The sequence below is a fragment of the Procambarus clarkii genome, chromosome 78 (genome assembly GCF_040958095.1).
Source record: "Procambarus clarkii isolate CNS0578487 chromosome 78, FALCON_Pclarkii_2.0, whole genome shotgun sequence".
NCBI classification, from domain to species: Eukaryota; Metazoa; Arthropoda; class Malacostraca; order Decapoda; family Cambaridae; genus Procambarus; species Procambarus clarkii.
The window spans coordinates 17,602,358-17,621,095 of NC_091227.1; the positions used below are offsets into that span (position 1 = coordinate 17,602,358).

The following is an 18,738-nucleotide window of genomic DNA, read 5'->3' on the forward strand; positions in this document are numbered from 1 at the left end:
CTGCTTACCTGCTGGAGGCAGGAGAGGTGCGGCTCCCCAGCATGGTGGTGGTGGTGGTGGGGGTGGCTGGCATGCACATATTGACAAGCGGTGGTGGTGAGGGGGAGGGGCAGTCAGTCCCTCAGGCGCCACCAGTCCGTCCGCCAGTTCGATTCAACCTCCTTACTCCCTCTTTTTCGTTTGTGTGTGTATTCACGTCGTTGTGCGTGCGGGGGGTCGAGCTTCGGCTCTATGGTCCCGCCTCTCAACTGTCAAGTGTGTGTTGATCTATTTAGACCCTGCCTTTCTAACCGTCGGCTGTCTAATGTCCTGACTCAGGATCTATTTTCTCTTACTGTATTTACTGTATATAAAATAAAAGGGAGAGTGCGCGCACGTGCTTGCACCCCCCCCTTCCCCCCCCCCCCACACACACACACACACACACACACACACACACACACACACACACACTACACACACACACACACACACATACTGGGTCCGAGTGGACAGCTTTCGGGAATTGCATTCCATAGACAGGGTTTGATTCGCAGCTGAGGTAGAACGAAATCGGACGAGTTTCTTTCACCTGAAGTCTCTGTTTACCCAACTGTAAATATATAGCTAGTAGTTAGAAAGCTGTTGCGGGCTGCATGCTGAGGTTGTGTGTGTACGATTAGAAAGGCAGGGTCCAAGAGCTAGCTGCTTGATTCTGCAGGCCCAACTAGTCAATACATATCTCCTGGATACGGCCCACAACAGCTGTGTAATGCCTAGGTATCTGTTTACTGTTAGGCGAACAGAAGAAACTGCCCAATCGTTTCTATCCCGCCTGAGGATTGAACCTGGGTCCCTCGTGTATGAGCCGAGTACACAGAGGACTGAACCAGAGGACGACAGATGGACGAAACTTTTGGAGCCTGTGCTAATTGCTGCCACAAGGTGGTGGTGGTGTGTTGTGGTGGTGTGTTGTGGTGGTGCTGTGGTGGAGGTGTTGCGGTGGAGGTGTTGTGGTGGAGGAGGTGTTGTGGTGGTGGTGTGCTGTTCTGTTGTGTTGAGTGGAGTGTTGTTGTGGTGGTGTGTTGTGGTGGAGGTGTTGTGGTGGAGGTGTTGTGGTAGTGCTGTATTGGAGGTGTTGTGGTGGTGTTGTGACTCTCTCTCTTTCTCCCCCCCCCCCCACTTTACACACAACACAAGACGAACAACCACAATCAATAACCATGTCCCCGAGCTTTGCCACACCCACTACCACTGTCAATACTCCCACCACCCCACACTCCCCAACACCCACTACCACTGTCAATACTCCCCCCACCCCACACTCCCCAACACCCACTACCACTGTCAATACTCCCCCCACCCCACACTCCCCACCACCCACTACCACTGTCAATACTCCCCCCACCCCACACTCCCCACCACCCACTACCACTGTCAATACTCCCCCACCCCACACTCCCCACCACCCACTACCACTGTCAATACTCCCCCCACCCCACACTCCCCAACACCCACTACCACTGTCAATACTCCCCCACCCCACACTCCCCAACACCCACCACCCCACTGTCAATACTCCCCCACCCCACACTCCCCAACACCCACTACCACTGTCAATACTCCCCCACCCCACACTCCCCACCACCCACTACCACTGTCAATACTCCCCCACCCCACACTCCCCAACACCCACCACCCCACTGTCAATACTCCCCCACCCCACACTCCCCAACACCCACTACCACTGTCAATACTCCCCCACCCCACACTCCCCAACACCCACTACCCACTGTCAATACTCCCCCACCCCACACTCCCCAACACCCACCACCCCACTGTCAATACTCCCCCACCCCACACTCCCCACCACCCACTACCCCCACTGCCAATACTCCCACCACCCCACACTCCCCAACACCCACTACCCACTGTCAATACTCCCCCACCCCACACTCCCCAACACCCACCACCCCACTGTCAATACTCCCCCACCCCACACTCCCCACCACCCACTACCCCCACTGCCAATACTCCCCCACCCCACACTCCCCAACACCCACTACCCACTGTCAATACTCCCCCACCCCACACTCCCCAACACCCACCACCCCACTGTCAATACTCCCCCACCCCACACTCCCCACCACCCACTACCCCCACTGCCAATACTCCCCCACCCCACACTCCCCAACACCCACTACCCCACTGTCAATACTCCCCCCACCCCACACTCCCCAACACCCACCACCCCACTGTCAATACTCCCCCACCCCACACTCCCCAACACCCACTACCACTGTCAATACTCCCACCACCCCACACTCCCCAACACCCACTACCCACTGTCAATACTCCCCCACCCCACACTCCCCAACACCCACCACCCCACTGTCAATACTCCCCCACCCCACACTCCCCACCACCCACTACCCCCACTGCCAATACTCCCCCACCCCACACTCCCCAACACCCACTACCCCACTGTCAATACTCCCCCCACCCCACACTCCCCAACACCCACTACCACTGTCAATACTCCCCCCACCCCACACTCCCCAACACCCACTACCACTGTCAATACTCCCCCCACCCCACACTCCCCAACACCCACTACCCCACTGTCAATACTCCCCCACCCCACACTCCCCAACACCCACTACCACTGTCAATACTCCCCCCACCCCACACTCCCCAACACCCACTACCCCCACTGTCAATACTCCCCCCACCCCACACTCCCCAACACCCACTACCCCACACTCCCCAACACCCACTACCCCACACTCCCCAACACCCACTACCCCACACTCCCCAACACCCACTACCCCCACTGTCAATACTCCCCCCACCCCCACTCCCCAACACCCACTACCCCACACTCCCCAACACCCACCACCCCACACTCCCCAACACCCACTACCACTGTCAATACTCCCACCACCCCACACTCCCCAACACCCACTACCACTGTCAATACTCCACCACCCCCCACTCCCCAACACCCACTACCCCACACTCCCCAACACCCACTACCACTGCCAATACTCCCACCACCCCACACTCCCCAACACCCACCACCCCACACTCCCCAACACCCACCACCCCACACTCCCCAACACCCACCACCCCACACTCCCCAACACCCACCACCCCACACTCCCCAACACCCACCACCCCACACTCCCCAACACCCACTACCCCACACTCCCCAACACCCACCACCCCACACTCCCCAACACCCACCACCCCACACTCCCCAACACCCACTACCCCACACTCCCCAACACCCACCACCCCACACTCCCCAACACCCACCACCCCACACTCCCCAACACCCACCACCCCACACTCCCCAACACCCACCACCCCACACTCCCCAACACCCACCACCCCACACTCCCCAACACCCACCACCCCACACTCCCCAACACCCACCACCCCACACTCCCCAACACCCACTACCCCACACTCCCCAACACCCACTACCCCACACTCCCCAACACCCACCACCCCACACTCCCCAACACCCACTACCCCACACTCCCCAACACCCACCACCCCACACTCCCCAACACCCACCACCCCACACTCCCCAACACCCACTACCCCACACTCCCCAACACCCACTACCCCACACTCCCCAACACCCACCACCCCACACTCCCCAACACCCACTACCCCACACTCCCCAACACCCACCACCCCACACTCCCCAACACCCACTACCCCACACTCCCCAACACCCACCACCCCACACTCCCCAACACCCACCACCCCACACTCCCCAACACCCACTACCCCACACTCCCCAACACCCACTACCCCACACTCCCCAACACCCACTACCCCACACTCCCCAACACCCACCACCCCACACTCCCCAACACCCACTACCCCACACTCCCCAACACCCACTACCCCACACTCCCCAACACCCACCACCCCACACTCCCCAACACCCACTACCCCACACTCCCCAACACCCACTACCCCACACTCCCCAACACCCACCACCCCACACTCCCCAACTCCCCCCACCCCACACTCCCCAACACCCACCACCCCCACACTCCCCAACTCCCCCCACCCCACACTCCCCAACACCCACCACCCCCACACTCCCCAACACCCACCACCCCACGCTCCCCAACACCCACCACCCCACGCTCCCCAACACCCACCACCCCACACTCCCCAACACCCACCACCCCACACTCCCCAACTCCCCCCACCCCACACTCCCCAACACCCACCACCCCACACTCCCCAACACCCACTACCCCACACTCCCCAACACCCACCACCCCACACTCCCCAACACCCACTACCCCACGCTCCCCAACACCCACCACCCCACACTCCCCAACACCCACTACCCCACACTCCCCAACACCCACCACCCCACACTCCCCAACACCCACCACCCCACACTCCCCAACACCCACTACCCCCACTGTCAATACTCCCCCACCCCACACTCCCCAACACCCACTACCCCACACTCCCCAACACCCACCACCCCACACTCCCCAACACCCACTACCCCACTGTCAATACTCCCCCCACCCCACACTCCCCATCACCCACTACCACTGTCAATACTCCCCCCACCCCACACTCCCCAACACCCACTAACCGTACAATGTAACCAACTGTAACAGTTAACCAATATATATAAAAGAACACGCCTCGAACCACATCCATGTAGAACAGACGTAAATGTACGTCTTGCGTGTCATTTCTGCTGGTAAGCATTGTAAATACACTACAATCACCTGTGGTTGAGTGTGCAATAACTCGCTTCACTGTATGATGTATAACACAATAACTCGCTTCACTGTATGATGTATAACACAATAACTCGCTTCACTGTATGATGTATAACACAATAACTCGCTTCACTGTATGATGTATGACAGATCTCAACACCGGTCCATGGAGGACAGAGGAAAAGGAATGTCTGCTGGCTACCATTGTAAATGTATGGCCACGTTTGTGTTAGAAAATACACTGAAAAAGAACCCATTAACTTACACCCCATGCACCATTAATTCTTCCCTTCCACCTCTTAAGTATATTTTGGTAACTTAAGTAGGAAAAGCAGTCACTTTACCCCCTTGGTATGTGGGGGATTGCCTCGACTCTGCCTCGACCCCGTATTGAGGGCTCCCAGCTGTGCCTTGATGCCACTTCTCACCACCAACAGGCACCTGAGTCAATCCCATTTCTAAACTTCCATTAATTTCGTTGCTGTTTGACTAATCACTCTAATTTTTGACTAATTGCATATTGTCCGTAGTGTCGCATGTTGTTGCAACGTGACTTTCTCACAATAAGCCTTTTCATAAGCCTAAGTATTCCACCATGTTGTACACCATAGCAGGTGTGGTGACGGGCAGGTGTGTTGCGAGAACAGGTGTGGAGACGGGCTGATGAGTTGTGTTGCGATAAGATGTGGTCCACCTTATCTATTCGCCTCAGTATCTTGTAAGCTGTAGTCATATCCCCGTTGTTTCTTCTATCCTCTAGGATGGTGACATCTAGTTCCATTAGCCTACCTAATGGAGCCGGTCGGCCGATCGGACAGCACGCTGGACTTGTGATCCTGTGGTCCCGAGTTCGATCCCAGGCGCCGGCGAGAAACAATGGGCAGAGTTTCTTTCAACCATTGCCCCTGTTACCTAGCAGTAAAATAGGTACCTGGGTGTTAGTCAGCTGTCACGGGCTGCTTCCTGAGGGTGGAGGCCTGGTCGAGGACCGGGCCGCGGGGACACTAAAGCCCCGAAATCATCTCAAGATACCTTCGTAGCTTAGCCTTCTTATCTCTGGCACTGATCTTGTTGCAAACCTCTGCAATTTTTCAACTTTGGCTTTGTTTCACAAAGTGGTAATTCCATACCGGTGATGTGTATTCCAATATTGGTCGAACAAGTGCTGAGTAAATTGCTTTCAAAGTCCTGATTCAGATCCTAAACGATGTTTTTATATTTGATAGCGTCTCATATGCTGACGATGATATCCCGTTTGTGTGCCTTCGGGGTGAGTGTCGGAATTATATCCACTCCCAGATCCTTCTCTCTTTCTGATTCCTGCAGCTACCTTCCCTGCATGGTGTAGCTGCCTTCTGGTCTCCTCTCTCCCTGTTGTTGTTATAGATTCAGCTACTCGGAACAAGTTCCAAGTAGCACGGGGTATGGCGAGCCTGTAGTGGACTTACCTGGCACAGGAGCGGGGCAAGTAGCACGGGCTATGGTGAGCCTGTAGTGGACTTACCTGGCACAGGAGCGGGGCAAGTAGCACGGGCTATGGTGAGCCCGTAGTGGACTTACCTGGCACAGGAGCGGGGCAAGTAGCACGGGCTATGGTGAGCCCGTAGTGGACTTACCTGGCACAGGAGCGGGGCAAGTAGCACGGGCTATGGTGAGCTCGTAGTGGACTTACCTGGCACAGGAGCGGGGCAAGTAGCACGGGCTATGGTGAGCCCGTAGTGGACTTACCCCTCTCTCCCTTTCTCGTCCTCATTATCTTATACTGACGTCTAGGTGTGGAGACGTCCAGGTGTGGAGACGTCTAGGTGTGGAGACGTCCAGGTGTGGAGACGTCCAGGTGTGGAGACGTCCAGGAGACGTCCAGGTGTGGAGACGTCTATGTGTGGAGACGTCCAGGTGTGGAGACGTCCAGGTGTGGAGACGTCCAGGTGTGGAGACGTCCAGGTGTGGAGACGTCCAGGTGTGGAGACGTCCAGGTCTTGAGACGTCCAGGTCTGGAGACGTCCAGGTGTGGAGACGTCCAGGTGTGGAGACGTCCAGGTCTGGAGACGTCCAGATGTAGAGACGTCCAGGTGTGGAAACGTCCAGGTGTGGAGACGTCCAGGTCTGGAGACGTCCAGGTCTGGAGACGTCCAGATGTAGAGACGTCCAGGTGTGGAGACGTCCAGGTGTAGAGACGTCCAGGTCTGGTGACGTCCAGGTGTGGAGACGTCCAGGTGTAGAGACGTCCAGGTCTGGTGACGTCCAGGTGTGGAGACGTCCAGGTGTAGAGACGTCCAGGTCTGGAGACGTCCAGGTGTAGTGGTGGTCCTAGTAGTGGTGATCCTAGCAGTGGGTTGGTTACATCACACAACATGCACATTGTCAGTTGTATATATATGTGTAATACTGGTGGTGGTGGTAGGGCTGAGTGGCGGCCACTCCGCCAAGATCGCTCCCCCGATACCACTCACAGCCTCGCCACCACCAATGAAGAGTGGATGGAAAACTTTAATTAAAAATGAATGGAGAGAGAGAGACTTTCAGTAGGACATTTCGTATCAGTAGTGAGTATTTTTTTCCCAATGGCGTTATGGTTTGGAGTGGCTTGATCAGTCCAGCAACCAGGAGGCCTGGTCGACGACCGGGCCGCGGGGACACTAAGCCCCGGAAGCACCCCAAGGTAAGGCCAGGTGGAGGTCCCCCCCCCCCACACCTCGGGGTTGAGGTGGCCCACTCCTCCCCCCCACCGGCGGTGGAGCAGCCTACCTACCTACCTATTCTACCTGTTGTTGGTTCCTGGGATCAATGTTCCTGTTGCCCGGTCTCTTACCGGGACTACTTCTGGTTGGTGGTCGCCGGTGGCACCTGTGACGGTGGAGTGGCCAGTGGCACCTGTGGCCTCGCGTGTAAACGTAGCATAACATGACCGGTGTAAATTATTTACAGAGTACCGTGGGCGTCTTTGTTCATTTACAGGCTCTTGACACGTAGCGCCCGCTTGAGAGCCAAGTTGTTCCTGGGATCAGGTTTACAGTGACGCCAACTGTCTTTGGTTCCATGTGGTAGTGCTGCTGGTATCATATGGTCGTATGGTAGTGCTGCTGGTATCATATGGTCGTGAAGTAGTGCTGGTACTACCTAACTAGTACCCTAACTGAGGGGTATGAGCTACGAGGAGACACTACGGGAATTAAACCTCACGTCGCTGGAAGACAGAAGAGTTAGCGGGGACATGATCACCACATACAAGATTCTCAGGTGAATTGATAGGGTGGACAAAGACAAACACTTCTGCATGGGTGGGACACGAACAAGGGGGCACAAGTTGAAATTTAGAACCCAGATGAGCCACAGAGACGTTAGAAACAATTTTGTTCTGTGTCAGAGTACTTAACAAATGGAATGCATTAGGCAGTGATGTGGTGGAGGCTGACTCCATACACAGTTTCAAGTGTAGATATGATAGAGCCCAGTAGGCTCAGGAACCTGTACACCAGTTGATTGACGGTTGAGAGGCGGGACCAAAGAGCCAGAGCTCAGCCCCCAGAAGCACAACTAGGTGAGTATACACACACACACACACACACACACACACACACACACACACACACACACACACACACACACAGACAAATGACAATAATTACACAATGTCCTTCATTCGTGGAAATTTTTAATAAACTTGCCAAATGATCATAAAAGCAACATTAAAAAAATTATGTTATTTACACATGAGAAACATTATTAATTCTGATCTAACATAGTTTTTGATGCAAGGTTATTAGAATAATAAAGGAACGAGCGAGAGAGAGAGTGAGAGAGTGAGAGAGTGAGAGAGTGAGAGAGTGAGAGAGAGAGAGAGGGAGAGAGGGAGAGAGAGAGAGAGAGAGAGAGAGAGAGAGAGAGAGAGAGAGAGAGAGAGGGAGGGGGAGGGGGGTAGGTTACACTGGCTGGTGTGATAACACAGATGGAGATCATTAAAGAGCGTGAGGCAACACGTGTGTCTGAGGAAAGAAAGAAGGGAAGAGCCTGGGTGGTGAGCGATCAAGTGGGTATCCTCCCTGGTGCATGTGATGGAGCCACAATGAACCAAATGTTCTTGCACGACAGCCAAGCCTGTGAGAAACTGTTAGTGTGATCTCAAGCTTCTTCTTGAACAGCTACTACAGACTGTACGATGCACAAGTTCGTTACCCTAACTGAAGCTTGAGTATAACTAGGGGCGAGGTTATTGGGCAGCGCCACTCATCTTGTGAGTAGACATACCGTCATAGCAGCATATACAACACTCCCCAATAGGAAGAAAACCCGCTGGGTTGTTCATCCTGTCACTTGTACCCAGATACAGCTGGGACTTGCTTAACTGTCTCAAGTGAACAGTTCCTCAAACAAGAATTTTTGTAACTAGATTATCAAGATTGTAATTTGCTTAGCTAAGTAACTTGAAGGTCAGTTCTTGTGCCTCTTATGTGCCTCTGCACTTGTCTCAACTGTCGCTCATGGGATTGGTAACGGGTACATAATAAATGAATTGAGCTAAATAAAACAATCTTGGATGGCCTGTCTCCCATTGGTCCTGATTCTAGATCATGTAGGATGCCTAGATTATGAAGAGAACAAGGAGTGAACCTTGAGGAACTCTACTAGTTGCCTACAGACACTAATCGTTCACCATTTAAGGGTACTAGCTGTTTCCCATCAGTAAACCGGTCCCATGTACGGTCTCCTTAAATACTCCTTTATTGAGTACTTTTAAGGTAATACCTGGTGTTCATATCATTGAGATTTTCGATGTCTATAATTTAGTATATGGTTATTTTAGTACATCTCTCGTAATGAATGAATATCTTCAGGATTTTTTAACCCGAAGAGTGGTTTTCATACTATAACATAACACTGATGCTGTACTAACAGGAGTATTATAATTCAGTGATGCCCTGCCTTCTTTTGTATATATTGGAGTAACCTTTGCTGCCGTCATTAGTCAGGTAGTTTGCCTTGTAGCGATTTGTGCAACATTACAGTTAATGGAGTGGTTGTCTGTCTTGTATAATCTTGCATATTGGATACTTGGTATCAGTTGTATCGAGCCCTGGTCTCGTGACTATGGTTGACAAAGTAAATTACACTAAGTCTTTTTAAGTTTTTCGTCACTGACATAAGCGGATCTTGCAAGAACCGAGGCAGTCTTCATGGGAGCCGGTCGGCCGAGCGGACAGCACGCGGGACTTGTGATCCTGTGGTCCCGGGTTCGATCCCAGGCGCCGGAGAGAAACAATGGGCAGAGTTTCTTTCACCCTATGCCCCTGTTACCTAGCAGTAAATTAGGTACCTGGGTGTTAGTCAGCTGTCACTGGCTTCCTGGGGGTGGAGGCCTGGTCGAGGACCGGGCCGCGGGGACACTAAAGCCCCGAAATCATCTGAAGATAACCTCAAGAAGTCTTTCCATGACGCGTGTTCGCGATTTCATCTTAAATTTTGTAAATGAATTTCCAAATAATGGAATTTGCCATAAGTGATGGAATGTTGTAGTGCGCATTTGTGGAGTTTATTTAATAATAAATAAATCAACTCAAATGCGGCCTGGCCTGTGTGGTGGCCCATGGCCCGGGCCGGAATCTAATATGTGATAACAGCATGCAGGGATATTATTATTTTATTAAAGGAGCGGATATTTTTTCAGTCAGTGTGCTCCATAATGTTTTTATACACGCTGTGTGTTATCCTTTATGTAAAAATAATTTACAGTGTAAATTATAGACAACTTTGTTCTCTGGAATGGTGGCAATCATCCCCTAAAATCCATGGAGCTGCACGAGAAACAATAACCTGATATTATCACCACATAGACTTATAGGCGTTGCGATATGAGGCGCAACATTGCAGACGGTGCTATCACGACTTGCGTAAAGTTTGTGAATGGAATCGATATCATCCAGGTATCATCACCAATGCATTCAATGTTGATGACGTTGATTCAACATTGATTTATCATTGTTCTTGGATATTGTACCCACTCGGGCTTTTGGATCACCAGTAACTGCGTGTAAACATAGCGAAGTAGTTCAACACCAGGCCGAGGGTTTTCTCTTGCCATAGCCCATGGGGAGCCTTATCCCACTAGGTTTTCCAGGGTCAGCCACCTGGAACGTGGCACGCCCACCGGTTTGCAACCAGGTCCCCCCGAGTTGCTGCTGGGTGGACGGGGGCGTGTGTTATGACTGGTAGCATTAACGTGTAGCTTGGGACACCCTGGGGAGTGTTTTAGCGTGGCAGTGTGTCCTGGAGGAGTAAGGTGTTTGAAGGTTGGTGTGACGGCGAAGGACAGGTAGAGTGACGGGAGGGGTGAGAGTGGAGGACAGGTACGCACGCGCGCGCGTGCACACGGGGTGCAAGAGCTAACAGCTCGATCCTGCAGGCATCAATAGGGGAATAAAAGTAGGTGAACACACACACACATACGCACACACATGACAGAGTATATGACAGAGCCCAGTAGGCTCAGGACTCTGTACATCAGTTGATTGACGGTTGAGATGCGGGACCAAAGAGCCAGTGCTCAACCCCCGCCAACACAACTAGGTGAGTACACACACACGCACACACACACACACGCGCACACTGGGACCCATGGTATTTCTCATCTATGTTAATGACCTAACCATAGCAGTTGAATTATATGTGTCGATGAAATATTGATAAGAGTCTAGGCAGATGATGATTGTAAAATACTCAAAGATGTCTTTGACAAACTGCAGTTGGGGCGGGAAACGGCTGCTAAACACCACCAAGTGTATAGAATGGGAACAAGGGCCAGGAGACCAAAAGGGTCTCCTGGCACCTGTTCACACAATGAGGGAAACTACCTCCCTGTAACGACTAAATGACCTGGACATAACACAAAGGATATATTATAACATAATGGACATAACACAAATCCTGACTCCGGAGGCACATATAAACAGGATATCAACAGCATACTTTATACTAGCAAATCAGAACATCGTTCAGAAACATAAATTAGGCGGCATTTAGATCTCGGCATCCCACCTACGTGAGACCAGTTAAAGAGTATGCCGCGCCATGGCAGAACTCCCTATCTCAATAAATACAGAAACATAAAAAAAAAATCAGATGTTTCAACGAGGCTCGTTGAAACAGCCAGATGAGTTGTGAAGAAAGACTGTAAGGAGTAGATCTAACGTAGCTTGAAAAAAAGGGGAGCGGAGAGAGGAGACATGATAGAGACATACACAATTCTTAGGATTTAAGTGGAAAAAGAGGAAATAGTAACAATGTATATCAGTTGAACAAGAGGACATGGATGTTATTTTATCATGTTTATTGTGGGAACCGACCTGTGAGATTTATATTTATTTAATTTATATGAATTCATATTTACGTTAATTTATATACTTCGATAGCAATTTGTATAATGATAAGTGGACTGTATTTCTGCAATAATCTCATAATCTCACAAATCGATCCTCTACACATTAGGGGGGGTTTATTAAATTAATATATATGCAGCCAATCAAACTACAGTAATAGCTACATACATTGATGAGGTTCCTTCTCTTATAGTACAGCAGGTTAGTCCACCAGGTATAACTAGAGTGTAGACACCAAATTATCCTCTTTGAGGTAGCTTCTATCACCCAGTAACTGGTGCACATAATCTTGCATCCTCGTCTTGACCTTTAGTATGAGGCGATTTCGCGTTCTAACCGGCTAACCCTATATCCTGACATTAATGGCCATAAATGAATGATAAACGGGTTTCGGATAGACACTTAACTTGTATTTGTAGACAGCGTGTTGACAATGGTACACCTTTGGGTTCCATAACACTACGTCCAAGTAAATTTAACAGGAGCCGAATTTGCTCCCGTGTGAGCCTCTGGTCTCAATATAAACAAAACAATGGCTGCCCTCCTTCCTCCCTCTGACGCCTGGCTTACATTGTCCACATTTCAGAAAGTGATAGAAGGGTCACATTTACTCTACTTTAATATTGATAATTAAGTTAATTTATATAAGATGTTTTTATGATGGTAAAGTCCAAAGACTAATGTATTTAAGAATAATTCCCAGCAGAATAGCTGGTGAATTATAATGGTATGTGGTGATGATATCCCGTTTTCTTTAGACGGTAATTCCACTACAAGTTACGTTTTCTATGGGTAACTTGTTGGTAATACAGCTATTATCTGTATGATATTAAATGGTGTCGGATTTTCCGACATTTATAAGTTATCATGTTATGTGTCGCATGTTAATAAGTTTTCTTTTTATTGAAGAGCAGTGGGAAAATTAAATGAACTACAGCAGGTCGTAGAAGTCATAATTTAAAACACACATACATTAGGGGGATATGGCAGGAATCATTACATAATACAACCAGCGACTAGAAAGGCGGGGTCCAAAGGCTAAAGCTCGTCCTTACAGTCACAAACAGGTGAGTACGCAATTTGAAAATGCTTTAGATTAAAAGAAAACACATTAACACCAAATTATAAATGAAAGAGCCGAGGCAGTAACAGTTGCCGAGACAGTCCGGCATGGATGGTAATGAGCTTTGTGTCAGACTACAAATGCCAGGAAATGAACAGTAAAAGCAGGCAACACAGGCCAGATATATTTGGAAACACGTTACTTTAGCCTCATAAATATGCGACAAGCGCCTGAGTGCTGTAGAAAACTCTCTTTGTGTACTTACGCGACAGAAAACGGAGGACTGGTATGCATTCAAAAATCAAATATAAATAAAACGAAGGCCAGGGGGATACACACACACACAAAAAAAGACAAAGTTAAAAGAAAACAAAAAAATCTGCCAACAAAAGCCGGGCTCGTGTTTGGAGGCGTGAGCATTCAGGTCTAAAACAAAACAGCAACAGCCCCGTGTGGGCCTGAATGGCCCAGACAGTCTTTAACAGCAGTGGACAGGTAGGCCAGGGATTGACGGCTGGTTGTTGCGCCGAGTGGGGTTTGATAGGACGAGAGCAGGGGAGGGGGCAGGGCATGCGGGAGGGTACAGGATAGGGGCAAACATTTTATCTTAAAAATTGGCCGAGCGGGAAGAGTGAGTTTACGAGAGCGGAAATAGCCTTTGGAAATGTTTGACGAACAGGGAGGGAATTTTGTTTGGGGGAGGAGGGGTTAGGCGGGGGGAAGGGGGGCTTGGGAAGGGAAGGTGAGGGGGAAAGTTGTCTGGAAGAGGGGAGAGAGGGAAGGAAGAACAGGAGGCAGGGGGAGGAGTGAGATAGGTAAATGGAAGGGAGGACGTATGTAGAGAGAGAGGATAGAAATCAGGACAGGGTTGAGAACGAGGGGAGGGATAGTTGTCTGGAAGAGGGGAGAGAGGGAAGGAAGAACAGGAGGCAGGGAGAGGACTTAGATAGGTAAATGGAAGGGATGACGTATGTAGAGAAAATGATAAGAGGGTAGAAATCAAGACAGGGTTGAGAACGAGGGGAGGGATGAAGGGAGGAAGAGGGAGGGGCAGGAAATGAGAAACTAACCTTTGATATTCAGATGCTTCCGTCTTTTTCAGGGCAATTTTTCGTAATAATTAACTAGTGTAGAGGAGGAGAGATGGCATGTGGCCAGCCACGTGTATGTGAAGCAGAGTGGGGGAGGACAAAGTGGTGGCAGGGAAGAAAGATGAGGGAGATGGCCGGACCGAAATATCGTCACTCGTGTGTGTGTGGGGTTGGATGTTTCACCCACGTTATTCTGAGTTATTTTCTGCATCTGGAAGTTACGCTGAGATTTGTGTATCTAACTCAAACGTTAAATAGAAACCTAAGAATAGCGGTTTGGTCATAAATACCTAGGACCGTATACCTACGTATACCGTATATGTACTACGTAGAACGTATACCTTTGGACCATAAATACGTAGGACCGTATACCTACGGTCATAAATTCCGTAGAGCCTGGCCAGCGAGCCCCCAGAACACAATGTCCTCGTGGGTAAGGATCATTTCTCAACTAATTTAAACCATCTTAGTGCTCTGGGAACCTTTCTAAAGAAGTAGCGAAGACTAACGAGACGAGGGATCCTCCAGAGACACTGGAACCGTCACATTCCATAGACGTGAATGGTTGCCAAGGAGAGCCAGAGTTCCTTCCCTCATAGTGCCATAGGTTAGATCCGTCGAAAGTTACCTCCTAACAGGAATCATGGCTCACTTAGCAGCTGAGGATACCCCCTTGAGCGAATGTTAGAGCCCCCATAGAGGGCATTGGATTCCCCATAGCGGGTGGTCCCTCGCAGTAAGCTATGGATACTCTCCATCAAGCAGTGACGCACCTGTAGTGAAGACTGGCTCCTCCAGGAAGGTCCGAGGGGGTGGAGGTGGGCCAGGCCTTCGTCAAGGGCAGCTTGCCAAGGCGGGAAGTTTATGTAGGGTAGAGGAGCACCGTGTCGGCGCGAGTCAAGAGGCGGGGAGGAGCCACCAGCTCGTCACGGCCCCCCCCGCGGCACTCAACTGAGGCACCAACTCCTTAATTATGGCAGTTGGACCTCCGTCCCTGTCGATCCTGTGTGTGTGTGTGTGTGTGTGTGTGTGTGTGTGTGCTCACCTGAATGGCCTTACAGGGTCGAGCGTCTGTTCTGTAGCCCCGATTTTCTACCGTGAATTACATTCACGGTAGAAAATATACTACAACTACCGTACTTAACTACCGTACTACCGTACTAGTGGCTTTACAAGATTGTAAACACTCTGCTATGTATTCTCACAAACCCAATGTACTTTCTTGTATATAAATTCATTCATTCTTGTATATAAATAGACTCATTCGTTTCTCTTTTTATTCTAAATATAAACTGAGCATCACTTGGCCTCGAGAACTTTCTCATCTAATCCATGCATTTTATTTACGACCATTACCCAAGTCATTCCTTCTGACATCTATGACTCATTTCTGTTTCCGTTTGTCTCCTCGTTCTAGTGTTCGTCGCTTTGAACACTGCATATACTTGTTAGCTTTGTTAATTCCCCTGAGAACCTTGTACGTCGTTATCATGTCTACCCTGTTCCTTACTTCCTCCTGTGTGGTGAAGGTGTCGGGAGTTAGGCAACTATTGTGGGTTGTGTCCAGAGGAAGTTGGCCTAGGGGGACCTCGATAAGCCTAAGTACTGACTTTCTGCCCCCCCCCCTCCGACAAGGGGGGAATTATTATGATGGGACAGAGTACTGCTCCCCGAGACGCTTCTCTCGTTATGCTCATTCAGTTGGGCCCTTCAGTCGATCCCTTCAGTCGAGCCCTTCAGTCGGACCCTTCAGTCGGACCCTTCAGTCGAGCCCTTCAGTCGGACCCTTCAGTCAGACCCTTCAGTCGGACCCTTCAGTCAGACCCTTCAGTCAGACCCTTCAGTCGGACCCTTCAGTCGAGCCCTTCAGTCGGACTCTTCAGTCAGACCCTTCAGTCGGACCCTTCAGTCGGACCCTTCAGGGGAGCCCTTCAGTCAGACCCTTCAGTCGGACCCTTCAGTCGGACCCTTCAGTCAGACCCTTCAGTCAGACCCTTCAGTCAGACCCTTCAGTCGGACCCTTCAGTCAGACCCTTCAGTCAGACCCTTCAGTCAGACCCTTCAGTCGGACCCTTCAGTCAGACCCTTCAGTCAGACCCTTCAGTCGGACCCTTCAGTCAGACCCTTCAGTCAGACCCTTCAGTCGGACCCTTCAGTCAGACCCTTCAGTCAGACCCTTCAGTCGGACCCTTCAGTCAGACCCTTCAGTCAGACCCTTCAGTCAGACCCTTCAGTCAGACCCTTCAGTCGGACCCTTCAGTCAGACCCTTCAGTCAGACCCTTCAGTCGGACCCTTCAGTCAGACCCTTCAGTCAGACCCTTCAGTCAGACCCTTCAGTCGGACCCTTCAGTCAGACCCTTCAGTCGGACCCTTCAGTCGGACCCTTCAGTCGGACCCTTCAGTCGAGCCCTTCAGTCGGACCCTTCAGTCGGACCCTTCAGTCGAGCCCTTCAGTCGGACCCTTCAGTCGGAGCCTTTTGGTGGGACCTAGGCAAGCCAGTCCCACGTCCATGCTTGTTATCTATCTCCAGTACCACGTGATTTGAGGTAACTTATCTATTTTGCAAAACTGTCAAAGTCATTCTGGAAATATGGATATATTACTAGTGTATACGTTAAGTTGTCTCGGATTTTGTTATGGCCTTTATAGAATTCTAATAGTTCCGTGAGGCGAGAGATCTTATATTTCAGAATTTGTGCTGATTGCTAGATATAAATTGTTTGGTTCCTCATTGTTGGCAACAGGAAACCTTGTAGAATTATTAAGGTCTCTCTGTCAGATTACTGATCTTGACCAGGATGCAGCTCACAACAGTCGCGTATCTCCAAGGTACCTTTGCTACTGCAATGTGAACAAATGCATTCGGTGTAAAGTAACGTTCCCAAAAGGCTTTGCCTTCGCTGGGAATGCAACTTCAGTCCTCTGAGTTGGGAGTCAGGATAATTCAGTACACATTTCCTAACACCTTTCTTGTTAACTTGTGACATTGCACTGGTCCAGTCCCCTTGGCTCCTTGCTCTTCCCTAATTACGGGAAAGGAAAGGTGTCTAACTACGTGGACTGGACGGTAGAGCGACAGTCTCGCTTCATGCAGGTCGGCGCTCAATTCCCGACCGTCCAAGTGGTTGGGCACCATTCCTTCCTTCCCGTCCCATCCTGAATCCTTATCCTGACCCCTTCCCAGCGCTATATAGTCGTAATGGTGATACTGATGGTGCGAACGGGACGCTGGTGTACTGGAAGTGCTTATGTAGCCCTCCTGACTTGTCCCTTCCTTTTGATAACTGTTAATTATTAAAGAACTATCTTTTTGGATTTGGCATTATGAGTAATTTTTGATTCAGATTTTCATTTACGTCTGTTCTCTCATTATATTTCTCAATCATTGTAACTGTTGTTCCATGTAGCTTGAATGACCCTTTGGCCTTGGCCTTCACGTTACTGTGAAGACCAAGGCCCTAAATTCCTAAATTTATAAATTCCCTAAATGTATATTTTGTCTGGTCCTGTTGGCTATGGCAAACATTTCAAGTTTTTGTTTATCGTTATACATATTATTTAATTTCTTGAAATATTATCAGTTTAGATAACTTTTCATTTCCAGTACAATGTTCACACTGAAAATTTCGAAGCATTTTGCATTAGTGTTTTGCATGTGATGAAAGTTTGTCTCCTGGTAATATTGGATATCACGAGGAAGAGAACGCGAGCGAGAGAGGGAGAGGAAAAGAGATAGAAGAGAATGAGAGAAGAGAAAAGTGGGGCGTAGAGATAGTTGAAGGGAGTGAGGTGGGTAAGCTGAGAGAGGAAGAGGCGTGAGTTACTATGGAGAAAGTTTGTGTTGATCTTCAGATGGTGTGATGTCTCAAGGCGGGACTGTGGAGGAGGGAGGGAGATGGGTAGTACGGGTGATATAAACAGAAAGGAAAGTGGAAGGAAATGTGGAGGGGAAGGTAAGCAGGAAGACTGGGAGGGAAGGGAAGGGAGGGGGAGGGAAAGGGTGTGACGGTCGTGTTTTGCTTGAATTTTGGCAATTTGATGTTGGGAGTGTGAAAGGTGTTTGTTCACTCTCTCTTCTTCTTCACGTCTATGATAATGGCGGATGTTCACGCCTACCCCTCCCCCCTCCCCTATCCCCCCCACCCCACCTCCAAGCCTAAGATGGTGGATTTTCACCCCCCCCCCCCCCCCCACCTCCCCACCAACACCCAGACCGCGAAGCCTACTCGGGATGCAAATTTCTTAGATTTAATTTTTACTACAAATGATAATGTAGTCAATAGTGTTGTGGGGAAGTGTTCAGTGTCGGTGGGCATCTTCAAATCACATTAAATTACAAATTTAATAAAAAATTGAAAGTTTCGATAAATATCCAGGTTTTATAGGTGCAAATTAAACTGGAATACGTAGAACGCTCCCTCTACGTATCATACTGGAGCGCTCCCTCCACGTATCATA

The 18,738-nt window shown here is 50.0% G+C and overlaps 2 protein-coding genes across 5 annotated transcripts in view; both read left to right on the forward strand.

Annotated features, from left to right (window-relative positions):
• The window catches only part of Ddr (discoidin domain-containing receptor 2), a 642,292-nt gene that overhangs the window by 14,504 nt on the left and 609,050 nt on the right, over positions 1-18,738 (forward strand). The window lies entirely within an intron of this gene.
• On the forward strand, positions 15,968-16,825 carry LOC123745922 (PGC-1 and ERR-induced regulator in muscle protein 1-like). The gene has a single exon (XM_045727030.2). It carries the CDS (start codon positions 15,968-15,970, stop codon positions 16,823-16,825), a length of 858 nt encoding a protein of 285 aa, XP_045582986.2.

What these genes read in the sequence shown, in the direction of transcription:
- LOC123745922 (XM_045727030.2), top strand. Translation starts at nt 15,968, where the DNA reads ATGCTCATTCAGTTGGGCCCTTCAGTCGATCCCTTCAGTCGAGCCCTT.